The sequence below is a fragment of the Phalacrocorax aristotelis genome, chromosome W (genome assembly GCF_949628215.1).
Source record: "Phalacrocorax aristotelis chromosome W, bGulAri2.1, whole genome shotgun sequence".
NCBI classification, from domain to species: domain Eukaryota; kingdom Metazoa; phylum Chordata; class Aves; order Suliformes; family Phalacrocoracidae; genus Phalacrocorax; species Phalacrocorax aristotelis.
This window is the reverse complement of record NC_134310.1, coordinates 26,456,089-26,483,251: the sequence shown is the minus strand read 5'-3', so window position 1 is coordinate 26,483,251 and position 27,163 is coordinate 26,456,089. Positions and strand designations below refer to the sequence as shown.

Here is a 27,163-nt window from a genome sequence, read left to right as displayed (position 1 = left end):
TTACAGGCTTGTTTTTATTAAAAGACATCTCAGAAAAGATATTTTAGTACAAAAAAAAAGTTTAAAATACACAAACTACCGTTGCCTTTTTTTTTCCCGGCATCAACATTTATAAATTACATCACGTTGTTATTAACACTGCATTTAAATATGGAAACAAATTAAAACAGGGAAGTCATCTACAAGATCCAACATCCTACAAATGACTATTTACAATAGTTAGCAGCTAGGAGCTCTTGCACAGTAGTCAATATGACTTCAATAGGGCAGGATGCTTGGGAAGCCCCAAGACGGCAGCTTGGCCCCTAACAGTTTTCTGGGACCTGTTTTGCCCACCTCTCCCCAGACACCCACCCCAAACACAGAGGCAATGCTGTACATCAAGGTATGCGCTCAACAAGGCAGTGTGGCTCTTGCAGGGAAACCCTGGCCCTTTAGAGCAAGTTTTGGGGCATGCACATGGGACAGTGCTATTCACCCTGCAACGTACAGGGAGCCTGTTGGGAGAAGGCAGCCCTCCAGGCTTCAGGGGGATTTACAGCTGACAGCAGGGCTGGTCCTGCCCAGGGACAGTCACTGCTCAGTACCTGTGCTGTCCTAGTGCTCATCCTAAACCCCCCCCAGCACCACTGGGAAGCTTCAGACAGAGCTTAAGACTCAGCCCTCCAGGATCTGGCTCTCATGCCATGAGCTGCAGGATCCCACCCACCATCTCCTGGAGCTGGAATTGGTTTTCCCAGCTCCCAGCAAATTCCAGCACAACCAGAAATACAGGGCTTCGAAGCCGTGGGGGCCAGGGAAGCCAAGTGAGCCTGAGGTCCCCTTCTGCACAGGGTGTCCTTCAGCCTTCCCAACCAAACCCCACATTCTCAGCAGGCTGAAGTCACCAGAGCAGGGGCTGTGCAGATGGAGCGGGCTGAGGCTCACTGCCCCACGGCACCAGTGGGGGAAGGAGGCTCTGGGGGCTTTCCACAGGAGGGGGTACATAGGACACCGTTTGGGAACAGCAGTGAGAGACAGGGCATAGCGAGGCTCCAAACGCTTGGGTCCAGAGCAGTGAAACACATCACATGCTCCCCTTCCCCAGCTCATCAAAACCAGCACAGAAGCGTTCAGACAGGACAGAAATCACCAGACAACTTGAACTTGCCACAGCAACAAGTGGCAGGTTGGAAGACCCTTGTGCATGCTCTGGAGGTGGATTTCCCTGCTGGTGGCTCCTCCTCTGGCTTGGGAGCTCCCATCCAGGGGTTTCAGCAACATGGACCTGTTTTACTTATAGTGAGAATCTGTGTCATGCCACTAAAGGGCTTCTAACCAAGGGGAACACTCCTTGGGGCACTTCCCAGAGAGGGTGGGTTTGTTTTCTGTAAACACCAAGAGATAGAGCACAGGTCTGTGCTCCGCAGAGAAAGTCAAGTCTCAAGTGGCAGCTTTAGGGCTCTGCTTCCAGTGCTGCGGGTTGGATTTTCATGGTGGTTGACTTCAGCGGGTAATACCTGCCTTTCCATGTCTTCCAGAAGATGCCCTGCTTGCGCTCATGCCTCTGGCGGGGGATGGAGCGGAAGTACTTCCCATTGAGGTTGGCATGGCCACAGGTGCTGAACCACCAGCCGCCTACCAAGGCAATGCAGAGACAGGTTTAACCCACAGCTCTTCCAGGCAGAAAACAAACCTAGGTTCAAGGCAGCTGCTGCCCGCATTGTCCCCACTTTTCCAGGGCTTTGGGACCTTACAAGACAACCTTGTACACACTTGAGGAACCCCATGCACTGGGAGACCTTTGTGCAGATCCTATACGACTTCAGGATACATCTGCAAATCCCTGCTGCTCACTCCTGTGTGCAAAACCCACTCAAACCCTTCAGCAGCCTCACCTCAGGCCTGGGGACTGACGTCTGCTTCGCTTGAAAGGTTCCCAAGCAAGGTGGTACCAGCAAAGCTGTTAAAGACAGATGCTTGGGCCCAGACCTAATCATGAACCCCTCCTATTTTCAACTTCCCTCCTGGTTCCCTGCATGGCTCCTCCCAAGGATGCCGCTTTCGTGGGGGAAGCAGGGAACAAGCCAGGCTCAAGACCAAAGGGGTCAAGTCCTGCAGGGTCTCTCACGGCCACCACCAGACAGCACAGGCTGAAGGGAAGAGCTCATACTGACCTGAGAGGTGTTTGGCACAGTTTGTGTCGGGTTTGAGGTCATGGTCACGATCCCGAGTGGAGAAGGGCAGCTGCCTGAAGTCCCCAATGGCGTTTTCCAGCTCTCCAGACAGGGATCCCAGCAGGTTGAGTGTATAGGCAGTGCTCTCACCACCAAGGCTGAAGACAAACTGAACCACCTGGGAATTTCCCTCCCAGTCTTCCAGCTCAATCAGGAGGTCATGTCTTCCCTCTTGGACAAGGTTATATATCTTCTCCAGGCCCAGCCAGAAGTCACCTGAAACAAGACACATTGCATTGGCTGCAGGGACACAAACATGCCATGCAAAGCAGACATGTGAACAGGCTCCAGAGGCAAACAGGGCCCACCCAGGACACTGCAGCATTGGAATCACTGTCTGGCACCTGCAGGACAAGTCAGGAAGACCAATGACTCTTGCTGTGCAAGCAGTGTCCCCTCCCTCCTCAGACCAATGCCGCGCTCCAGCACAGAGAGATCTCCAGGAGCCAGCAAGGGGGCATAAGAAGATAGGCACTGCCATACACCTACCATGAACGTCTCCAAAGCCATTCTTGTATGCATCCCAAAGCTGGTCAAAGTCCACAGAGCCATCTGTGCGCCTCTGGATCACTGTCCAGCCACCTTCTGCAGGCAGGGAAAACATGGTCATTTGGGGTTACCATTCACAACACCACCGTGCGAAGCACTGCAGGACATCTCTGCTGCTTTACCTGTGGTCATGTCGCAGTAGACTTTAAAGGGCTGAGACCCTGCAGGCTGCACTTGGTAAACACCACTACTTTGCTGTCCGGCCAGGAAGAGCTGGTGGCAATCCTCTGGGAGCTCTGCAGGGAAAGGAAAGAGCCACTCAGAAGATGGCCCCAAGTCCCGCTTCCTCAGCAGGTTGCTCCCACCATGGCCCCAGCACTTGCAGCCCTGGCCATGAGCCTGATCAGCTGTGCACAGCAGTGGCTGCTGCTCTGGGCATGTGCTAGAGATGAGAGCCCCCAACTTCAGCGCCTGTAACCCCTTATCTTTCCATTTATCCAAACACAGCTCCCTGGGCTTCAGTCCAAAGCAGAAGCCAGGCATCAGGCCAGGCTGGGGTGACCTAGGCTGGAGAGCACAGCTCCCCATCATGGAGAGACTCACGGCACTTCCCAGCTCCCTCTGTGCCTGCGGCAGGCAGAAGCAGCCCATTTGGGGTGGGGTAACACCAGAGGCAAGCATCCCCATCCCACCCTGAGGCCGAAGCAGTCTCAAAGGGCCTCAGGGGCAGAAACAAACCCAAGTCCCGACATCAGGAAGGTGCCGCAGCATGCAGCACACGACCTCTTGCTCCCAGCAACTGTGGTGGCCCCAGGCAGACATCCCACTGGGCATCTGCCGCCAGCAGGCACGGCGCCAGGCTGGGGTGACTCTTTTGTCCAAGACACACCGACTGGGGCAGGGAAGAGGTGGGTGGACCACAGGGAGCCCCAGCATGAGTGGACTGCCTGGGTGAGGCCACCCCCCAGCTTGCCCCGCTCCATCCCCACACCTCTCCTTCCTCCCCTGCAGGGACTTTGCCCGGAGCTGCCAGCAAAGCACCATTTCAACAGCACCGATAAAAGTCCATCCAGGAACCACCACACACAGCACTGAGGGAGAGACCAGGGAGGGGAGAGGGGGGAAAACCTCTTACAAAAGCCAAGTCAAAAGGCCACAGGAGGATGTGCAAGGACTTCAGCCCCTGGGCTGTCGGCGCAGTCAAGGGGCTCTTTGTCAGCCAGGACAGGTGCCCCCATCCACCCCCAGACAAAGGGGGTCTGTTCTCCCCATGCAAGGGTGGGATGGATTTTGGTGGCTCACAGCTGCTGCCAGCACGACCCCAAGATAGAGAGGCAAAGAAACCTAAAGACAAGCCCTGGGATGTGCCGGGGTGCTGGCTGCCCTGCAGCCCCGCTGCGGATCTCCCTTGCGGTGACTGCCCCCAGGGTCAGGGCTGGCACCGCGATCTGGGGCAGCAGCAGGGAAAGGGGCCTCCCCCACAGCCGCAGGGCTTCACAGGGGGCAGAAGGGGGGTAAATAGGGCCTCTGAGCTGCTGAGAGCAAGAGCAGCCCCCACAGGGCATCGCCTCCTGCCCCATCCTCCCTGGGAGCCCAGATGCTGCATCAGGGTGAAGAGCAGAGCCACAGCTGGAGGAAAGGTCAGTGTGGGGAGGACCCAGGGGATGGCAATGTGAAACCTGCCACCACCTTTCACCCATTTCCACCACCACCACCAGACCCCCCGGTGAACTTTCCCCTCCTTGGCACAGACAGCCCCTCTCCCACTGCCCACGGCGGGACAGCCCCGCAGCCAGTACCGCTGGACTCACACGGCCATTAGCATCCCTCACACGCCGGGCAATGCCAGTGCAGGACTGGTGCCACCAAGCCCATTGGTGCACCCAAGAGACAAGCGTGTGGCCCCGAGCCCTCCCCCAAGCCTGTGCACACAAGGATTGAGGGCAAGCACCTTTCACGAAGGATGAAAAACACAAAGCCACTGCGGGGAGGCCAAGTGTATTGCTGATATCCCCCACTTTCTAGGTAAATGCAGCCAGGGAAGCCAAATAATACTCAGGGGAAGGAAAATCCACAACCTGACCTCACACCCACAGCTGCAGCAGCCCCAGCTCACAAGCATGGCAGCAGGGAGGTGCTGGAGCTCGCAGGGCTCATCGCCTCCTCTCCCACCATATCCCCCAACATCAGTGGGACAGTGCTCAGGCAGATGCTCGGTGGCCCCAGCGTGCAGAAATCAACTCCATCCCTGTCTGGCTTTTTTCCTTAGGCCTTGGCCACACTCACTGCACTCAGATCTGTTTTCCTGGTGCAACAGGGACTTTCAAGCAGCTGAATGAGATGCAGCTGCTTGAACAGCCTCAGCTCAATCTTTTTGTTTGAGGAACATGCTCGTTAGTTCCAGTTCATGTTGCACATCCGTATGGCACCAGCAGAACAACAAGACCTCCTGGCTGCTCTGGATGTTTTCCTTTCCCTCCCCCTTTATTTAGCCAAACACGATGGAAGAATCAACAAGGCTGGCTGGAGCTGCCCCAGGCATGGCACCAGTATTTGCCCAACAGGATCTCCAGGCACGACGAGAGGTCACCAACCTGGGATAAACACCCTTTCTTGCAGACAGAAGGGCATGCCTGGAGCTGTTTCCATCACCTCCCCCTCCCCCTCCCCAACCCAACTCAATTATTTTGGAGTCCCAGCACCACGGGGAGAGAGCGTGCAGGGCTCTACCTTTCCCCTACTCGGCCAGCTGCCAGAGAGTGCAGGCTCTGCCTAAAGACGTGATCCTCTTTCTGCAAGTGATTAAGCCTTTCACTCTCCAGGCTGCTTCAAGCCTTCAACTTTCACATGCTTGGCCCCATGCCATCTCTGGCCTGAAAAAAACCCGGCGTTCACTGGATGCATATAAAAGGGTCTTTCTGAGAGAGCTGCTGGTGGAGTTCATTGCTGTTCCCCAGGGCCACGCAGACACTGCAGCTCTGCCTGACAATAGGCTGGGAGCCGCCGGCACAAGCCTTCCTCTAAAAGCAGCCGCAAGCCTCCGCAGGCAGAGGGCACAGGGCTGGCCTGCCAGATATTGTGTGCTTTAAGATTTGCCAGAAAACTCACTCTACTTACTAATGAGAGGAAGCCAATTTGTTTTCTGTCAGTGATATAAACATTAGGGATTAGGCAAGAGAAGGGGGAGCTCACAGCTCAGCCAGGTGGGAGGGAGTCAGGATCACCAGGGCACGGGGGATGCTCAGGGTCTCCCCATAGGGACCGTGCAGCACGAGAAGGCGTTGAGCTCTTGCCCCCCAGCTTTGCGGCACCCCCGGAGGCTGCGGGCCCTCACTGCCTCCCACTGTGTTTCATAAAGGTTGCCGCACACAGCACCCATCGGCCAGCACGGACCTGACAGCACAGCCTACATCTGCCACCACAAAGTAGCAAAGACCACAACGCAGCTCCCTGCAGCATAACCTGAAAGTAGAGCAGGGAGGTCTAGCTGACCTTTAAAGGTCCCTTCCAACCCAAACAATTCTAGAATTCTAGGAGAGACTATTGAGGGCAAGTCACAAAGCAGAGATAGTTAAAAAACAGGGGCAAAAGAGGTTAAGGGTTTTCTGTGCCACTAGCGCTGCTGTGACTGAGCAAGACCTCGTGTAGCGCCAGTGCAGGCTGGCCAGCCCCACCAAGCCGAACACCAGGAGGAGTTTGGAGCCCTGCATCCCATCTCTCTCCTTGTCTGCATTGATTCTGGGGCTCTTTGTTCTGCCCACACAGCTTTCAGGCACACCGGTGACAGCTCCAGGCTTCACATACAAATCACCATGTGTTTTCCCATAGCTATCCCTGCATTAAGCCCTGGGCAGGATTTCCCCACGCATCCTCACCCTGCCAGGTTTCTGTTTGGCTCACCCGGGACATCCCCAGACAGCTGCACACAGAGCCAGCACCATGATTTAGCTGACATAACGTGAGAGCAGCTGCTCCTGGCCAGCAAACCCTGCAGGGACACCAGTTCCTGTCCGGAGGGAGGCTAAGCATGCCGCGCAGCAGGGGACACCCGCTCTGCTGCCCTTCGCTCTGTGGGAGCTCCTCCACCCCCTCACCAGCAGAGAGGATGTTCCAGGCAGAGCCAGGAGCACCGGGTGCAGCATCCACTTGTCTGCTCTGGTACATGTTTCCCAGTGCTGTAAGCATCCAGTGCCTTCACTGCCCAGGCATTTGCTGCAGCTCAGCACCTGCTGCTAAGGATAGTGTGAGCTGGGGCACTTGTCTTTTATGTACAAGGCCTAAATATGAGCCAATGGAGGCAGACGCGCAAGGATCTAGCTCCCTTCTCGTGGGCCGGGGCTCCCTGATGCTCCCCACTGCCAGCAGACAGACTGAGAAGCAGACCCTGCCTGCTAAAGTGAGTGCAGGTAAACAAGAGTTAACTCCAAGGAGCAGAGATCCTCCTTTCCTGCCTGCATTCACCCCCCACCTGCCAATCCTCTTTGACAAATACCTGCTAGTGGCCCTTCTCCACTCCCCACTGCATTCTTAATATCAGGCAGAAAAATTCCTCTTAAATCCTTAAATTCCTGCTGGACTAATACTGATCCAGAAGGCAAGGATCCTACATGTGCCCCAGAACCCCCCAGTCTGGCCAAACTCCCAAGCTCTGGTTTTGCGAGCAAATCTCACATCCTGACTCAGGACAACTGAACCTTTTGTTTCCGAATGGTTGCAACTGCTGCAGGTTTGCTCTGGCGGGGAGGAACAGGGCAGCGCAGGCAGATACTTACTCTGCAGGAGCACAGGCTCTCTGCTGGCGTTCTGGCTCTGGTTGGTGAGGCTGAGGCTCTTCAGGTTTATCTTCCATTTCGGAGACTGTGTTTTGTTGTCCTTCAAGTGTAAGGGGATCAGCAGATTGACCTAAAAGGCAGCACAAGCCAGAATGATTTTATCTCGGCTCCTTTTCAACACTAGCGCTCAGGGGAGCTGATCAACTGAGGCACCAGCTGCTCCCCTGTGACCAGAGCTGGCACTGAACCTGCCCAGAAACCTTGAGGAATAGGAGATACCCGAGGCTGGCAGAGCCAGAAGTGACTGTGGTTTTTCACACCCATGCTAATGAGTTTACTCTGCAGATAAACTCAGAGAAAGATCCCAGAGAGGCTCTGGGTTCCCACACACCAATTCGTCCTATTACTCTATGCAATTATTGAGGAAGCTTGCAGTTTGCTACCCTTGCACCAACGCTGCGGTGCAAGGACCAGGGCCATGGCCTTTGCAGGGTCCCCAAGGCCAGGGAGTGGCGGCACAGGCAGCCCTCCTGTCACTGGAGTGCTGTGCCAGCGGGGTCGCCGGCGGGGCTCCCAGAGCGCACGGGACCAGGCTATGGTTCCCTGGCTGCGGAGCAGGATAGGAGCTCACCTTGCTCTGCAGGCTTTTAATCTGCAGATTCTGTTTGTCCAGCTTGTACTGCTGCTGCTTGATCTTCTGCAAGAGCTCCTCGATTCGCGAGTTCTGCGCATCCATCAGGGACTGTGTGGGGAAGAGCCAGGTGAACCCCGCAGCTCTGGGGAGACCTGGCTGTGCCACAAACACTGCGGGGAGCCAGGGGGGCCAGTTCCCCAGCAGGGCTGGTCCCCACGGGCACTCCCGGTGCCCCCAGGACCATCACCCCTCCCCAACGCTCTCCCGAGGCTAAGCCCCACCCGCTGCTCCTGTTACCCCGGGAGGGTCGGGTCCCCCCCAACCCCTCCGGGCTGCCCCCCGCATCCCGGGAGGGCTTCTCCCCGCTTCCAGCCGCTCCCGCTGCCCCGGGAGGGCCGGGTCCCCCACAGCAACTCCCGCGGCCGCTCCCGGGAAAGAGGGGACCCCTCTCCGCTTCCCCCCAGGTCGCTCCCGGTTCTCGGGGGGGTTGGGTCTCCCCTCTCGCCCCACCGGGACGGCTCCCCCCGGGCTGCGGGCGATGCTCACCTGCAGCGCTCCCAGGTCCTTGGCGCTCTGGTTATGGGCCGGACGCGCCTGCAGCGCCTGCCGGACGCGCCCCTCCAGCTGCTCCAGCCGCCCCTGGATCTCGGCTTTGTCGGCCGCCACCTCCTCCAGGCGCTGCCGCAGAGCCTCGGAGAGGTTGAGGAGCTGCCGGCCGCGGCCCTCCAGCTCCCGCACGCTGGCCCGCAGCCGCTCGCCCCGCTCCTGCGCCTCCCGCGCCTGGCGCAGCAGCCGCCCCATGGAACTGTTGTGGGCGCTCAGGCGGCTGCCGAGCTCCCGCATCTGCCCCTTGGTGCGGTCCACGTGCTCCTTCAGGCCGTGGCCGAGCTGCAGCAGCCCGTGGGCGATCACGTTCACCTCGTCCCAGGAGGCGAACTGCGCTCGCCGCTCCTTGCCGCCGCCCGCCACCGCCCCGCGCCCGGCTGCGGGCCGCCCCGCTGCGGGGCCCGGCGCGGGTCCCACGGCCGCCGCCACGGCCACGGCGCACAGTAGCAGCGCTGCCCCGGCGAGCTGCATGGCTGCCCGTCCGCGTCCCAGTGCGCACCCCGCCGCCGCGCCCCTGCTTTTATCCCTGCCGCCGCGGGGAGGGCCCCGCCACCGCCCCTCCCCGCCCGCCTGCCCAGCCCCGCCGCTTTGTTCGCCCGCCCCGCACCGGCCCCGGTCTCTCCGGCCGCCCCGCACCCACCATCCGGCACCCGCCGTCCCGCACCCGCCGCTCCGCACCAGCCGCCCAGAGCAGCCTCGCCGCTGAGCCCTGCCCGCCCCCATCCCGCACCCCGGCCCCGGCCCCATCCTCCTCCCATCCCTGCCGACCACCCTGCCCTTGGGACCCCGGTCCCCACCAAGCCCTGCCGCTTAGTCCCGCTCCGTGGAGCCCCCCGCGGTGGGTGCTGCCCCACCCTGTGCCTGCACCCGTGTCCTCTCCCCGCCCATGCCCTGCTGGGAGCGGCTGGCCTGGGGGTGGGGGGAAGCTTCAGGCACAGGGCCGTGCCCTAATGGGTGCTGGGGGCCCCGGCGTGGGTGCCTGCTGCGCGTGCAGGTCTCTGTTGGGTGGCTGCGGCCCATCATCGATGCACGCTGCAGGTGCAGGTCTCCCGGGTGGTGCACTGCAGGGTGCTGCCAGCCTTGGGGAGGGTACACGCTCGGGGTCAGCTCCTCTTTGCACCTGGGGGGAGGACACTCTCTCCTCTAAACACCCCCAGTCTCTGAGAGCGCCAAGGATGAATTCCTCCCCCCTCTAAGGCTTCAGTCATCCACCTGTGAAAAACATGCATTTTATTTAACTTGCAAGTGTCTTGGACTCCGGTTACCAGCTCTACCCTCTTGTCCTGCCCTTTTCCACTGGCTTAAGGGGATTTTCAGTCTGTTTTTTCTCCCCGTGAAGGAATTTCACACACCGTGATGGAGCTGCTCTCAGCTCTTGTCAGCTGAGAGCAGATGGAGCCCTTCTGCTCCCTCCCTGCCCGGTGTTTCCTCCTGCTGCCCCAGCACTCAGTCCCTCCTCTACCAAGCACATTCTAGATCAGGGAGCTGCATTCCCATCCACACTGTCTTTAGAGGTGAAATCCCCACATCTCACCACTTGCTGGGCCCTGCCCACAAGCCAGGCTGATGGCAAGCGCCAGAGGGACAAGGGCTGCAGTGGGGGCTTGTGCCAAGCTCACCTCCACTCAGCCTGAAGCCCACAGCTTCATCTCCATCCCACCACAGCCGCTCCCAGCCCTGCGCTTGGGCATCACCTGCCTGTACCGGGGAGAAGCCTTTTCATCTTGTCCAAAACTGCCTGGCAGGAGGATTTACCCTTCCAGCAGCCTCCGTGTCACCTGGGAGTGCAGGCAGGGTGGTGACACGGGAGCTTCCCAAGGCAGTGGCCATCAGGAACATCTTTCCCACCCTGCACAGCTCTCCCCTGAGGATTTTTTTGCCAAAAGTGTGCATTTGTGATCTGCCATGCCTTTTAACTGTGGTTTTGCAGAGCTGGATTTAAGCCCAGACTCTGCCATGGCACTCAGCCTTGCAGAAGCGCTGACGTGTGTACCCAATGCTTCCACTGGCCAAAATTAGTTCCTTGTGCCCAAGAGGTAACTAATATACAGGGTTTCCCAGTTTTTTCCTTTGTGGGATGAACTCCCTGTTGTTGGAGGCGAAGCAGCTCTTTGGTGTAGAAGTGTTTATGTACAAAGGTGTATGAGACTCCTGCAGGAATAAACACCAGCTGCCACTTTCTTGGTCTTCTGGCCCTGAGCCGTCTCCAACCATTTCCCAAGCTGCTGCTTGTGGGAAGGGTGAGTGAGAGGCCTCAGGGCACGCACCCAGCAATGACAGCACTGGGAGGAGTCACAGAGGTAGGAGCTGAAGAAGGAAGAATTTGGGAAATTTAAACTCCGAAGAGTCCAGAGAGCCCCCAGCCTCCCCTACCAGCGGGTGCTTTCTCATTTATTTCATGATCAGGAGGAGTTTTTCAAACGAGGGAAAAAGAAAAGAAGGGAAAAAACCGAAACTGGAAACACTGCAGGGCAAAAAGAAACAACAAAATATGTGAATTGATTTTGGGGGGGTCCCCTCTGCACTCACCCCGCTGCAGTTGCTGAAGGGGAGCTGGGGATGTGGTGGGGGTCGGGGTGGTGATGGGGGGGGTCACACTACAGCAGGGTGAGAGCATCAGGCTTCACTGCTGGGCCTGGGGTCCCTGCGTGGCACCTTGAGGTGCACCTGGTTGGCCTGTGTCCCCTGGACCCCTAGGGCATGCCAGATCATAGAGTCATAGAATCATTAAGGTTGGAAAAGACCTTGAGGATCATCAAGTCCAACCATCAACCCAACCCCCCCAGGCCTCCTAAACCATGTCCCCAGGTGCCACGTCTACATGTTTTTTGAATGCCCCCAGGGACGGTGACTCCCCCACCTCTCTGGGCAGCCTGTGCCAACGCCTGACCACCCTGTCAGTGAAGAAATTTTCCCTAATATCCAACCTAAACCTGCCCTGACACAGCTTGGGGATGCTTCCTTGTGTCCTGTCACTGGTGACTTGGGAGAAGAGACCACTCACTCCAGCCCCTCTTAGGCTGTTAGTTGCAGAGAGCGATAAGGTCTCCCCTCAGCCTCCTCTTCTCCATGCTGAACACCCCCAGCTCCCACAACCTCTTCTCATAAGACCTGCTCTCCAGATGTTTTACATCTGCCCCCACCAAGGGACAGATCTGCCACAGTACCCACCACCACCCCGAGTGCTGGAGGGGCAGCCACACCTCCAAAAATTCCCAGATAGGGTCATCCCCTCCAAAACCAAGAAAATTCTTCTTTTCATCTTGGTCCTGAGAGTTTTTGCATCCCACTAGAGAGCGAGCTGGCAGGAGCCGTGCCCGCAGAGCATCCTGCAAGCTCTCTGAACTGGGAAACACCAAACTCCCGAGTCACTGGGGCAAACAGGGAAGCACAATTTCATGTGTTGACTATTGCTCGGGTTAACGACATAAGGCGAAATGAATCCTGTGCGTGGCTCCACTCCCCGCCCTGCTGTTACCCAACACTGGAGCTTGAGTTGGGAAATGACAGGGTTATGCCAGGTACCGAAGCAGACGTGTTCTCACTGGTTATTTTCCACATTTGCAGTGTTTGTGCTGCGGCAGGAGAGAGGTAATGTAAGAACCCGAGGCCTGTTGAGAAGCCACATGATTTATGCATTTTCCTTTGGCTGTATTTTCCTATTGGGACATCTTCAATTTGCCCTGAGAAATATGAATTTTTAACGTACACAAATGAAAAGTCCCCGAGCTACCCTGGGCTGTGAATGACCACAGGTCAATGGGAAGGTGTTCTCTGCAGGGCCCGTTGCACTCGAGTTTAAATAGAGCTTTAAATGGCCCGGCCAGGGGCAATTGATCTCTCGGGGCATTTCTCTGTGCCCAGAGGGAGCCCTGGCCTGCCCTGCGTGGAAAAGGGCTGTGGCCAAAATCCATGGGGGTCCCAACTGCCCAGCTCAGTTTGGGGCTGGAGAAGGGCTGAGGTTTGCTCTGGGGGGATGAAGGACCTTTTATCCTGCCCATCAGAGTGCACCCCCAGGAGGGACCCCACAGGGACCCTGTCCCAGCCCAGCAGACCCTGCAGCCTTTGGGACACTGGAGCAGCTCAGGGAGCAGCAGGGCACAGTGGCCCTCGGAGCTACCCCTCGCGTGCTTCATTGTGATCCCCCCGGCTGGGGACATCCTCTGGTGAGGGAACAGCAGGCTCCAGAGGAAGTTATTTTTTGTGGACATCTTTCTGTGGGAACAGGGGTCTCTCCCATCCCCATCCCACCCCCATCCCCATCCTCATCTCCACCCCCATCCCCATCCTCATCTCCACCCCCATCCCCATCCCCATCTCCATCCCCATCCCCATCCCCATCTCCATCCCCATCCCCATCCCCATGCCCATCTCCATCCCCATCCCCATCTCTATCCCCATCCCCATCTCTATCCCCATCCCATTTCCATCCTCATCCCACCCCTATACCAACCCCATCCCGATCCCATCCCCATCCTGATCCCATCCCCATCCCCAACCTGATCCCATCCCCATCCCATCCCCATCCCCAACCTGATCCCATCCCCATCCTGATCCCATCCCCATCCCCAACCTGATCCCACCCCCGTCCCAATCCCATCCCATCCCCATCCTGTCCCCATCCCATCCCCATCCCCGTCCCATCCCACCATCCCGTGCACGGCAGGCGGCCAGTGGGCAGGCTGTGATGGGTGTCTTTGTTCTCTGCCTTTCTCTATCCCACTCCTTCCCACACTGACCTGCCGGGTCACTGTGTGAAAGTTCAGCCTGGTCTGAACTTGCATGAATTCCTGCAGCTGCTCAGCCCCAGCCCGGGCTCACGTCACTGGGAGGGGTGGGAGACATGCCGGTTGCTCACAGCTTTGCTTTGCTGTTGGAAATGGCAGACGTAAGGGAGACTCCAATGAGAGGGGAATAGGGCATATGTGAACTACACCGTCACCGCTTCAGGGATAAATTTAGGTTTTCCACAAAGCCGTTATTCTGATTCAGCAGAGGTCGGGAGAATTCCAACAGGGATTTCCTACTGGCCCCTGGCTAAGCACAGCAGCACGTCTCACCCAGACAGGCACTGGCAGCATTCCCAGCCGGAGCAGGCACCCCGTCGCCTTGGTCTCCACTCAAACTGGGTTCTGGCAGTGATCAAACTATCGCACACCTGTGGGCCCCAGCCCTGCTAGCGAAACAGTTCTGCCTGCTGAAAACCCCACACTCTGGGGTCACTTATTCCCACTTTGCCCAAGCACAAGCTTTGCTGGACCAGAAACACCCTCACTCCCTGCTCCAGAGAGGGGCTGTGCGGCTCCTGGCCTTGGCACACAGCAGCGAGGGACCAGCCTGGCTCGTGCAGCCAGCCCAGACCTCCTTGGCAGCCAGGCTGGTCACACCCTGACCCTCACTGCCCTGAGGGGATGGTGACAGCGGGGTGGCATGGGCTGCCTGAGCAGCAGCCTTGACATTCCCCAGGACCGGGGACTTCCCCTCATCCCCAACAGCAAGTTTGCAAAAGCTTCTGCTCTTGACGGTGCTGCTTCTTGAGCAGGGATGAATTTCCAGGCAGGGTGAGTCAGAAACATGGAAAATTAATTGCAGCCATCCACCCCCAGTGAGGACCAGCTGCATCGGGAGCTCAGCCATGTCACCTCAGCTTGATTCCCATCCTCTCTCCTCCAGCTTTCCCAGCCAGCACAGGGCAGCCCAGGGTAAACCACTGGCAGCCCAAGCAAGGAAGAAGACATCGCTACCTGGACCGCAGTGTCCCTTACAGGCTCTGGAGGATGGGGTGAGGGTCACAGCCACCCTGGGATTCCTCTGACCCGGGGGGGTCCCAGGCACCATTAGCCCAGAGCAGGGAAGCCTGTTTTCATACTTGAAAAGCTGACATAAAAGGCCCGCGACATTCTTGATCCAAGCAGCCTCCTCATTTTCCTGGCGGGGCTGGATGAAGGTTACGCAAGTCTTTTCTACCCTTTATTCTTCCTGGCATCCCAGGGCTCCTCGGGGAGCGCTGGGGTTACTGTGCAAAAGGTCACACATGCCACCAGGCAGGAAGCCGGAGGGCTTGGGTTAACGTGGGAGGCTTGGCAGCCAGAGAAATCTGACCCTTATTTTTACAGTCATCTCTCGATTTAAACATGCGTTTCAAATTAGGGCCTCTCACTGCCGGGGCTCACAGCTCGTCGGTGCAGGAAGCTCCGGGTCCCCAGGGGATGGGCCTGCCCCTTGGCACGCTTGGTTTGCTCCATGCAGGAAGCGCCAGACCACTGAAACCAGGGCTGGGCTCTGCTCCCCCAACAAGACGATAGTGGCTTCCCTTTTATTTATAACAAACTTTGACTAGTGACAGAGGCAGTGGCTTTGGAAGAGCCTTTGATGGGCACAGGCGTGAAAAGGGATTTCTCCAGATGTTTTCTGAATGTCCTTTTATTTCCTTCACCGTTTCTGGAAGGAGATGCCCGGAGCCTCTCAAGGGGAGAGCCACTGCAGCCAGCATGAGCGGAGCCCACAGTGAGTGCATCCGCAGCCCCGTTGTCGCTCCTGGCTGCCCATCCCCTCCTCTGTGGTGGCGATGGAGGTGGTTCTGGCTCAGCTCAGCACTTATCAGTCAGTGTCTGCTGGTGGCCATGACCCCTCCATGCTGCTGGCGTGACCCCTCGAGGGCCGGATCTCCTGACTCAGCACAAATGGCTTTTTTTGGCTGTACTGTGTGATAAACCTCAGGGTCGCTTCTGCTGCCCAGGAAGGTTTTTAGCCACCCCGGGATGTGCAGGACAGGTGGCTGTGCTGGCCCTCGGGGACTTGCGCTCCTGCCCGGCACCTTGCTGGGTGAGTGTGGGGTAACGGCTGCTCGGCCTTCTGAGCTCTCCTGCACACTGCATTCCTCTCTCACTTTGCTCAGGAGGTTGTTTCCCACCGTCCCCTTCCCTCCCAGTGCTGGGCAGGTCCCCGTCCTCAGCGTGAGCACCTCAGAGCCAGGGCTGGTCCAGGGCTGGGGTGATGTGGCCACCAGGCTTGGCTGTGCTGCACCGCAGCAGCCACGTCACTCAAGGGCTCCATGGGGTCCCTGCCTGTCCCTGCATCCCCACGAGGCCACAGCTGCTTTTCCCCCTGGGAAGGGACATGCTGGCTCCCAACACCCGTAGGAGAGGGCTGAAGCTTTAGACAAGGAGACGCCGGGGGAGACACTCCTCATCCAGCAGGGGAAAAGGACACAGGCTTTTGGGGACAGCCCTGAAAACCCCAGCAGGGGTTCAAACCTCTCCCCAGACCCTTCCTGCTCTGTTCATGACTAAGAGACATGACGCTCGGGCTTCCCGTCCAGGTCCAGTGGCCGAAGCAGAGGCAGAGACAGGCCGTGCCTCAAGGGACCAGGCGAGGTAGTGGTGACGTTTCTTAGCCTGCCCGGCCAGCTGCATCCAAACAGTGTACTCAGCTGCATTAACAGGGTGTCCGGGAATACTGGCCTCGGGATGCGTCTAGGAAGTTGTGGTATTTCCTACTGCTGCAGAAGGTTACATCGAGTAGGTAAGGGGAATGGAAAGGATGGCACAGCTCTGCTGGGGTGGGGGGCCAAAAAGAAGTGACAAAACCAAGGCTTTCCCTGTCATTAGCATTTTCCAGTAGGGTATATAAATATAACTTAATCTTTAGATTAAAATTTTCTTCATTTTCACCCTCGGATTCTGGGTTTTTTCCCCACCCCAAAGGACATGCAGGCAATAGGTGATGAAAAAAACCACTGCTTTCTGTTTACTGCAGTGAAAACCTAAAAGGAAATGGATGAAAATGCCAAAAGCTCCAAAAGTTCCAGCAACCCCTTTCCCAGCCGCCTTGCTGGTGAAATAGCAGTGGTGGCTGGAGCCCCGTGGGCTGCGGGGGGACTCCTGACCCCCAGGGGAGCCAGGGGTCTGGGAGGTCGGAGCTGGCCCCATTTCTAGCCCTGGCACTATTCCCTGCTGTGGCAGTGACCTCAGCTGCTTCTCGGTTTCCTTAGCTGTGCAATGAGCATTTTGCTGCCTGCGGAGCAGACCTGAGCTCTCGGCGGGCACAGCAGCTCAATCCCTGCTGCAGGACTTGGTTCTGCAAGTAGGGGCTGCCCAGCACACAGCACCCACAGGTCCCACGCCTGGGGCATCCTGCACCCAACTTTGCCTTAGGTCCTCCTCCGTGGCCTGGAGAAGGAGCTCGGGTAGGGCTGGGACAGAGCAACCTCTGTCTAGTTTGATTTTCTTACAAAAAACAAACGTTGTGGGGTTTTTACCTAGCGTAGACAGATGTTTTGATTCACAGAACTTTGCTCGGCAGACAGCAACAAAGCTGGAGTGGATCCAAGCCTGTGTCTGAGTTCAGATGCTCATGTCAGACCACCTCACCCACCCAGCGCCGAGCGTGTGCCCTAGGACTTGCCCCAGTTTGGCACCTGGTGATCCCCCCACCGCACGGATAACCAGATACCTAGAGAAAAAAATCCCAATGCCAAGAACCCACCTACACAGCTCAGGGGTGCCAGGAAATTGTTTCCTCTTTGCAAAGTGCAGAGGAAAGGTAAATCCTGAGCATAGTCCAAGAAAATCCCCCACCCCCAAAAAAGGAATCCAAAATGGGACGTTTCCCATCAAAGTGGCTGAAGGTGCCATGATCATCATGGGTGGTGGTGACCCCTCAAGATCATGGAGCACCACGACTCCTCCATTTCAGCCGAAAAATAGGGTTTGTGTTCATAGAATCATAGAATGGTTTGGGTTGGAGGGGACCTTTAGAGGCTGTCTAGTCCAGCCCCCTGCAGCGAGCAGGGACATATTCAACTTGATCAGGTTGCTCAGAGAGGTCAGGCAAGTGTCACTTTAAAATTGGAGCCTTGGGGTTCCCTTCTGTTACCTGGCCATTTCCCAAATAACCCAAATTGATACCCTTGGCCAGGCGATACCTTCCTTTGGGAGAAACCCTCAGGGAGGGCAGGGGCAGGGTGCAGAGATGGGCGGTGGTGGGGTCCCAGACTTGCACGGCACCTCTGCGCAAGAACAGAGCTGAGGTGACCCTGGATGAGTCACCAACCTCCAGGTGTTACATATTTGGGAGGATTTCCATTTGATGCTGCAAGAATGAATGGCAGGTGGCACAGACGGGCAGGGCAGGGCAGGGCAGGGCAAACCTCATCAGCATACCTTGCTGTGGAGCTCTGCGCTCATCAACATTTTCTCTAGACCAACAAGAGAAAGCCCACCAGCAGTTTCTGCTGCATATTCCTCCTCCCGGTGTGTGGATCCCCAGGGACACCCCGTCACCAGCCTCACCCGGGACTCTGCAGAAAATCTGAATATCATCAGGAACATGGTCTTGCAGCAGGGCCAGATGCCTTCCTGGGTCTCAGGGATGCCTCAGGTGCTGTTGTGCTAAGGGAGAGGGTTTGCCCTTTAGTCGACGCAGCTTGTGGGTTGTGCCGGGCAACTGTGGCACTGCCGACACCAGGTTCAGCCCTCCCAGAGTTTTCCTCCACCTCTGTTAGTGTCCTGGCAAGTCCCCAGCTACATCCGGGTGCAGCAGGTGGGTGTTTGCAGCCACTGGTGACACATGGGCAGCCTTGCAGCGCTTGGGAGCTGCTGGCGCCGACTTACTGCTTTCCAGACAATGCTGAGCCTCACTGAGATGCTCATGGCTGCTCCCCACACTCTTTGGGGGAGACCATCACCGCAGCCTCAGGGCTTTGGTGAAACCCACTGCACAGCCAGCAGGGCCGTGCCACCGCCTCGCAGGGAGCCTGGGCGCAGCTCATTCACACAGCCCCGAAACAACCACATCCTGTAAATGTTTGCAGCAACCCCCTGCTTGGAGCTCATCGAGGTGATTTTGGGGGACATCAGTGGGAAAAGCAGGTGGGAGGGCTCCTGCCCCGGGATGGTGTCTTCCTCTCTCCCAAATCCCTCTAATACCCTGAGCTGGTGCGAGGGATGGAGCTGCGCCTGGCTCTGCACCTCCTTTACCCTTGGACTTCAGTATGTGGTGCAAAAATAGCTGTCAAAAAGGGGAGAGGTGACCTTTGTCATTTGAATAACTGTTTGCTTTGTCAGCGCAAGCACAGTGTGTTTGGGGATTTTGTGGAAGGTTCCAGGGGCTCTGAGCCAGGACCAGTTAATTTTCCCTCTCTGCAGCAGCAGCCGTGAACCGCACTGGGAATGCGCCCTCCTAATCCCTGTGTGGGGAGGCATTCAGGAGAGGAGGTGCCTTCCAGGGAGCACAAGTGGAGACTCTTGGCTTCCCCGTGTGTCTGCATGCCAAAACACTCCCCTGTTTGGTTGCCTGACCATGGGAAGGGAAAGGGGAGGTTTGCAAGGATGGGATGGGATGGGGGAGGCTGCAGGGTGGGGTGGAATGGAATAGGAAGAGGGAGGCCACAGGTGTGTAATGGGAAAGGGGAAGCTGCAGGGGTGGGAATGGACTCAGGAATGCCACAAGCTGTTTTGGATTTAATGGCAAATCCTCACATCATGCTGGTCTTTCAAATGCATGAAAGCAAAAGCTGAAACATTGCCCCCCTGCCTTCAGGGGCTCAAGCAAGGTGCTCAGTCTCTTCTGCCACAGGAGGGACAAATGGGGCTCCTGGGGGAGCTGAGAGCCTGGCCGGGGGGCCTGGAGAGCAGAGAACAAGGTGGCTGGCTAGACCAGGACCCTCTGGCTGTGGTGGGGACACTGAGCCCCTGCGGAGCGCTGCTGCCCGCAGCTGAGCGCTGCCAGACCCCAAGAGGTTCAAACCCGGGAAGGGCTGGGGCGCTGCCCGCAGGTAACTGAGCCTGCACCTGCCACTGCGACCTTTCTGCCCAGCTTGGCAAACCCGGCCCTGAGAACGAAATTAGAAGCCATTAAATATTAAGCTTGGCTCAGGCTCAGATCAAACTTTCTACCAATTTTAGCTGCTTGTTGCTCTGGAGATGGCATGCACCAGAGTTCAACCGGTGATGCAACACGGAGAGGGGGTTTCTGCCGGCGTGGGGCTCTTCAGGCCAGGAAGAGACAGGAGGGTGACCGGTGGCTGGAGTGGGATGAGCCTGGAGTTGGAACCAAAGTACACTCTTAGAGCAGAAAGCAATGGGCAGGTCCTGAAGTATTTAACATCTCATTTGAAAATTGGCAGCTTTGTTTTCTGCTTCTCAATTAATCCTTTTCCAGAGGAAAAAAGGAGCTTTGGGGACCAAGGAAAGAAACAAGACACAGCTTAAATCTTCTGGCAAAGAACCCCAGGACCCACCAGCTAAGGAGGGACGTCTGGAATGCCCGCAGAGCTGCGTGACGCAACACGGGGGCGGGCTGGGGGCTGGTGCAGTGGGATGGGTTCGCTGGCCAGGGTGTCACCACAGCAGCACCCAGAGAGCTTCCACAGCCTTTTTGGCCCACCTGAGACGCTGACTCACATGTGGCACAGCTCGACGCAGAGCAAACAGGCCTGAGGTCGGGAGCAAGGACGGCAGTGGGCAGTGATGCTGAGCCACGGCACCACCCACCCCTCACCTCCCCAGGGTGGGAAATCCAGCAGCAAGGGCCTCTTAGCAGCACCCACACGTGCTGGCTGGCAGCAGCCCCACAATGAGCCTGTCCCCAGCTTTGCTGTGCCACAGCAAAGAAGAAACCCTCCCCCCTAAAGGCATTTTCCAGTTGAGGGGTGTTTGCGTCACAGGACAGGACCAGGCAATGCTGCAGGGGCTGTCCCACCATCATGCAAACTGGGCCTGACCAAACTTGGGGCAATCCAGTCGCCTCTGGCAGATGCAAAGAGACCCTGTCCTGGTGCCACACCACGGCCCTGACCCTGCCAGGTGGGTGTGCCAGCCAGGGAGTCGCCAGGCCGTCTGTCACCCAGGGGATACTACAGCCAAAAAGAAATTAAGCTCCCAGTTGCCCATGCCAGCAGGGCTTTGATGCAGAATTTCAGGCATTGCAAAGCCTACGAAGGTTTCGCTGTCCTCTCTGATTTCACTTGGAAGGGGCTTGGAGAAGGCAGGACGCCACAATGATGGGCAGTCATGTAAATGCCAGTGACAGCCAGCAGGCTCAGGCAGACAGCATGGCTGGGACACAGCCCTCGCCTTTGGGTGCCTGTGGTGGAGGTGGGTGCGAGCAGCCGTCGTGCTCGGCAGGTGTCTGAGCTGCAGTTCCCCAGGCCGAATGTCTACATGGGTCTGAGCCGAGCAGTGCCCTTGCCTGCGGTGCCTGCACCGACCAGGTCACCCTGACGTACAGTGAGAGCCTTAGGTCTCAGACACAGCTCCAATGCTCCAGATGGCTTCTGGGGAGGCAAATGTCACCCCTCATTTGCATTACCCTGACAACATCCCCCATGACTGACCAAATGAATCGTGCTCCCTATTAGCACAGTTATTATTAACGACATCAGGACAGGTTTGCAAAAGGCAAGTTCAGAGCCCCTGTGCCTGACAGCGAGGCAGCGAGTGGGATGGTGGGACCACCCCACATGACTGGGATGTCATCTGTGTCACTTGGGGGAGTCCTGATCACATCCAGACCCTGGGAGCAGGGACATTCCTGGGTACTGGCTGGGTTGGATGGGCTGGGAGGGTGCTATGGGAGCCTTTGCAAGGGGGTGAGCAGCACCACGTTGTCCCCAGTCTTCCCCCATGAGCCAGGAAACTGCCCTTGGCTCATACTCAGGCAAATCCTAAAGGAATCAGGACCTTTGTTATTCAGGCCAAGACTCCTGGGTATGTCAACCTCTGGATGTTCAGGGTGAGAGAGGTGAGAGGGTCCTGCTGTGCATAGGAAACTGTGCCAGCCATGCTGCGATGCTGCCCCTTCCCCAGCCCCCAGGGCGCTCCGGCTCCTGCCTGCCAGCCAGCGGCTCTGCAGCCTCTTTGCTGTATGTAGGGCATCCCCGGGGCGCCTGCAGCAGCTTGTGCGTCGCCAGAGCTCCTGCCACTTCTGCTCATTGAGTGCTTGGAGAGGCGCCTAATTCATCCTTTCAGAGCAGAGATAAGATGGATTAAGGCCTACTGAACACTTGCCAAAAGAATTGCCATTAGGCCCTGGAGAGCTTAATCTCCACCAGACTAAAAGCAGACAGGCTGCACCACAGCTAGTCCTGTCTGCCATGGGATAAACACCCAGTGCAGGATTTCAGACAAACCGTTGGAAGCTACAAAATGCATCCCAAAGTATACGTGCTATCCAGGGCACCCAAGGCTGGATGTCAAGCCCCACGGTCCCCCCATGCACCCAGGGGTGACGTAGCTGAGCGTGATACAAAGGACCATATTGACCGCTGCAGTTTCAGACTCCTCTGTGCCTTGGACCTCCTTTTCCATGAGCTCGCCTCCGAGGCTCCTCCATCCCGTCAGCTTTATCTCCTGCAGATTAGCTCTCTGAAGCTGTCCTTGCCTGCATGATTCTCAGCTGACTCACATTTGTTATTTCCTGCCCTTATGTCTGATTTCCTTTGCTGTACTCACACTACTCCTCCCCAAGGTCCAGCTCTTCCCCAGGTACCCCTGACCCCACTACTGCCTAGGAACCAGGTCGTTCCCCAGCCTCCAGGCTGATTTCAGAGGGTGGTGATGTCCCTTCCCACGAAGCCGGAGCACTGTGGGGGGACAGAGCTCCCTCTCCCCACCGGTGATGGTGGAAAACCCTAAGTTCACCCCCAGCACTGCCCAGCACCCTGCCCACGGACACCTCCATTGCCACGTGTGGGGCCGGGGTCAGTGCTGTGCCCAGCATCACCAACCACCTGGGGAAGACAGTGTTAGGCCAGTGACCCACCATTGCCTGGGAAGAGGTGGTGAGACTGGCCTGGGGTTTTGGACCTCTTTGGAAAGCTGGGCCAGGCAAGCTGGTGTTTGCGTTTTAGTCAAATCTTGGTGAGCAGCAGGGTGTGTGCTGGGTGCCAGCCACCACGGGGCAACTGGCCCCACTGGCTTCAGTCTGCAGCCTCCATCTCTAGGGATCCAGGAGAGAGGGAATGGTCCCCATCAACCGCATCCCGCTGGAGACATCCAGCTGTCCAGCCACCCCATGAAGGGGATTTTTGAGTTCATCTTTCTGCTGGATCCTGGGCAGAGGCAGGGCACTGGCAGCACCCTGGGGCAGCCCGGGAGGGATAGGGCTTAGTGTGCCGCTGCCCTGGAAGACACGGACACCCCCAATGCCATTTTGTCTGGGCTTTAGTGGTTGGGAGGGTCCTCACCAGCATCCCTCTCCCACCAGTGCCATGTGGGTAAGTCAGACTGTATCAATGAACTAAAACCTCCAGCGCCCAGCCCTGAGCCCTTCCCTCCAGTTCCTTGGGGTGCTCCTTACCCCCAGCTTCTTTCCCACAGACAATGAACCCTCCATTTTCACTGCTGTCTCCCCCCAGCCCTCCCACAGCCTTCCTATCCTGTTCTTTGCCTGTCCCGTGTCCTTGCGTCGCGCCAAGCCAGCGGCACCACTCTCCCCTCTCTGCTGGCATGACGCAACCCAGACTCTGTCGGCGGTGACACACTGTCCCAGCCAAGCAAACACAGCTCAGAGCCTCATGTTGCGTTGCAACAGCCTGCATGGCCCTGGCATTCACAGCCAGGGACAGCCCAAACCCTCTTCCTGCAGCAGCCAGGGCTCCAGCAGCAGCAGCTCCTCTGGTGCAAGAGCCATCCCAGCATCCCGCTGGGGCCACTTTCTGGCAGGGCTGGCGCAACCGCTGAGATGGGCAAGGGAGGGCTGAGCTCTCACAGTTCTCCTGACACAACCTGGGATGCAGAGGACCTGCATCCCAAACTGTCCTCATCCCCACCAGTGTGGTAGGAGCCCCATGCTGAGCCCAGCCGGGGCCCCACAGTGTCTCTGCATTCTTCCTGGCTCTGTGCCTGCTCTGGCCTGGCCCCCTACTCTGTCTCCCATGGCAGAGCAGGGCTGCTGGGGACATGGGAGGGCATTAGATGATCCCCCAGGGGCATTTTGATGCCTCCCCTGCACTCCCTGCGGACACAGCAGGCACATGAGCCAGAGCTGAGGCCAAAGTGAAGCCACGAGATCCATGAGGCGCCTGGCACTGGGACTGTCCAGACTCACAGGACAAGCCGTGGCACCAACATGATTCAGAGCAGGACTCAAAGGCGCCAGCTGCCCTGGGCGTGGTGATGCAGGGGCCATCATGGCCACAGCCATCACCACCGAGCCAAGGTGGAGGCAGCAGCAGCGCGGCTGGGGTGTGATGCCAGGGTGCGGGAGGACACCGTGAGCAGCGATAAGCTGATATAGGTGAGAGTTAAGCTGTGCTGGGGGAGCTGAGCCTTCCCCATGCTCTCTTAATGTACTATTTGTGGGAGCAGCATGTTCCAGCAGTGCCATAAACACTGGGAAGGAATAAACTTTTCTTTATCTGCCTGTGGGGCCTTGGGACCATCTAAATTAGGAAAGGAAGTCAAAAACCAACAAACCCAAAGGGTTTGTTTTCTAGCTGAGCAGAAAACAGAGCAGAAGCTGTCAGGAGGAAGTTCAGCCTGGACAGGGGTAGGTGGGAGCTGGGGCACCTCGCCTGGCCGTGGTGCCATCCCGGGCCCACTGGGGACCCTCTCCCTGCCCTAGAGCCAGCTTCTGCCTGGGGCCACGTGCCCAGGGCAGTGTCCCTGGTCACAATGGGCAATGGCAGCTCCAGCATCACCCTCCTCCCAAGGGTGGCACAGGAAGCTTAACCGGGCTGGAGGGCTCTGGCATGGAATCGATGGGGGTACCTGTATGCCAACACCCTGCCTGTGCCCCTGCCCTGCCTTTTTGGGCAACCTACTTGGAGCTGTGTCTCCTCGCCTGGGCCCCTCACAGACCTTCGCTGTGCCAGTCCTCCAGCAAAGGCCTACGTGCCATTGCTTCAGGAGTCACCCTTATATTAGAATCCCAGCCCTAAGTCACTGACCTGGCCCTAACTTGGCTCAGTGCTGTGAGGGTGAAGCTCTGGTGGCAGTGTGCTGGGGGGAGCCCTCCCAGCCCGCAGGCCATTTTGGGCTCCCAGATCACAGCTCATGTTATGAAAATCATAAATTATTAATTGCAGCTGGGAAATGAAAGGCTGCATGCTGCTGCCTGTGCAGACCCTCCGTTCGCCTCTGCATGCTCTGCCCGCTTAAAGCAGATCTTGCATTTATATTTCATGAACATGTCCCTCAGAAGCACGGTTTTACAGCAGAAAGAAGAAATAATTCACACTCTGTGTGCAGAGCCCACACGGATGGCGTGTGGCCCCAGGCATCCTTCTCCATCCCAGCCAGACCCGCATGCTGCTGCACAAGAAAACCCTGCCCCAATACTGGATCCTGCCTTCTCCTAAAATTTAGGACAATTGTTTAAGTCTTGTCCTGAACTTCAGAGGCAGGTGTGCCAATGGGCGTGTTGGCACAAGCCAGCTCTCTTGAAGCGGGTGCTGGGAGCCCTGCACATGGAAAGCTGACCTTTGAGGAGGTTGTCTCAGCCTGAAAGCTCATCTGGTCCTGAGCTCCTGCTGCTGGCCCGTCAGAGCAAATCCATATCATGCCTCATTAAAAACCTGGGGCTCAGCCCAGGCACCCACCCCAGACATGATGCAATAGAGGTGGGGGGCACCCACATAGCACCCAGTGGTCAGGGGACACCCCATGAAGACCTGTCCTGAAGAAACACCTCCCTGGCGTAGCAGTTTGTGCACCTGCCAGGTCCTGGGCTGATCTGGGACCTTTCCCTCCCCGCTGTGAGGTGGTTTGGGGTCTCAGGCTGATGCTCTGTGTAGGACAAATTAGGTCTGTGCCCTGTGCAGCTGCAAGCAGAGCGTTCACCCCTTCAGCACCCAGGATCGGCTGCTTCCCACGGGTGGTTGTCAGCTCGGGTTCAGATCTCCTATCACCTGCTTCGAGGAGGCTGTCTGCTTGTTCGTTCTTGCCTGAACCCTTTAATTAACCTGAATTAAAACGTCATTCAAACTGACAGTGCCTGGCTCCCTCCATGCTCCCTCACGGCGAGGATGTTCGTTACGATTAGTGCCTGTGCAGGGAAATTACAGCAAAACTCCTGTGCTGCCAAGGTCCAGGGATGCTTTGCCAGCAGGACCCATGGCCCCAGGACAGGGCTGGGATAATGGCAAAGAGCTTGTTCCCAGGTAGCTTGCTGGAAACAGGGGCAGATGCGAAACCCCTTGAGCCTCTGGGAGCACAGGGCAGTGCCATGGGGATTTAGTCCCCATTCAGCCTAGGGAAGATGGGGACAAATTCCCGTCCGTGCTCCAGCGTGGGTCAGTGGCTGCTGTTCATGGGTTTTGGGTGGGACCCACCATAAAGCTGCTTCCCCAGAGCAGACCCAGCCCTGCAATGGGTCGCCAGAGCCGCAGGCTGTCTCTGTCCTTGCCTGGTGTTTCCAAACCTGGTTGCACAACACTGTAGCCATCCCAACCTGGTGCTGGGGCTGGTCCTGCTTGGATGGGCAGGGACATCCCGTGGCCATTGGGCTCATGGGGCTGTGAAAAACCCTTCCTTCTCTCACCACCTGCCACCCCCTGCCCAAGATGGGCCTTTTCTTAGAGGTGAGTGGAAATGCACAGAAACCCTTATCATACGAAGGGAGATGATGAGCCTGGCAGGGTCAAGAACCATTGCTTTGAGCTTTTTGTCCCTATTAGTGACCAAATGGTGGAGGGTACTGTATCACGCAATGCCCATGCAGCTCCATCCTCCTCCAAGCAAGAGCCCCTGCAACCCCTCCCAGCTCAGGAGCAGCATTAGAGGGGTCTCATATGAGTGCTCATGCCCCATGTCAGGGGTTTCCACTGGAGGTGAAAGGATTGAAATGCAAAGCGCAGCTCAAATCTGGCTCCGTCTGCCCAGGGTTTGTCCAAGCACTGCTCAGGCTGCAGCTGGGTGCTCCCCGTCCTGTGTCCACACAGCACACCGCCACCACTGCAGACACGCAGATGGACAAAATGCTGCTGCTGAAGCTTTCAAGGGGCAGAAATCCGAGGAAAAGGCCAGCCAGAGCCAGATTTTAAAACTAATTTATACCTGGACTTTTTCACTGGCTTTAGCACAAACTGTGATCCCTGCCGATGAGCCTCAGTGTGTCTGGATGTATTCAGTCATATTTGCATGGAGAGAAACCCCACTTTTCAATGTACTTCAGTAGCCCTTTTCCAACACCTTGGGTATCCAACACAGTTTCTGTGCTGCGTGTTCTCACTTGTTCAATGAATAATCAATTTAACTGCCATATGCACTGCTCATCGAGAAAGAAACTGCTTCTTGTTAAAGGTGTGAAACTAAGTCTTGTGTAAAATTAGCTTAGCCCTTTTCTAAGTCAGCTGGGAATTGCTTTCAAAGCAATACAACCTGCCTAGATTCCCAAAAGCTCGGCCATTTTCTACACCAGCTACTGAAGAGGAAGATATTTTCCCAAAATACAGGAGAGGGCTGGGTCAGGGAGGGGAGAGCGGTCACCGGGACAAGATCCCA

The 27,163-nt window shown here is 57.2% G+C and overlaps 1 protein-coding gene and 1 long non-coding RNA gene across 2 annotated transcripts; one reads left to right on the top strand and one right to left on the bottom strand.

Annotated features, from left to right (window-relative positions):
* On the bottom strand, positions 1 to 9,228 carry ANGPTL4 (angiopoietin like 4). The gene is made up of 7 exons (XM_075076721.1): positions 8,658 to 9,228; positions 8,109 to 8,219; positions 7,478 to 7,607; positions 2,888 to 3,001; positions 2,706 to 2,801; positions 2,157 to 2,432; positions 1 to 1,617 (listed from the first exon to the last, which is right to left on the bottom strand). Exons 1-7 carry the CDS (start codon positions 9,186 to 9,188, stop codon positions 1,436 to 1,438), a joined length of 1,440 nt encoding a protein of 479 aa, XP_074932822.1. The 5' UTR covers positions 9,189 to 9,228; the 3' UTR covers positions 1 to 1,435.
* A 6,219-nt stretch (positions 9,229 to 15,447) lies between these two features.
* LOC142049594 (uncharacterized) lies at positions 15,448 to 20,634 on the top strand. Its single transcript, XR_012657770.1, has 3 exons — positions 15,448 to 15,542; positions 16,039 to 16,241; positions 19,881 to 20,634. It is a non-coding gene; the product is annotated as an uncharacterized LOC142049594 (long non-coding RNA).
* The last annotated feature ends 6,529 nt before the right edge of the window (positions 20,635 to 27,163 follow it).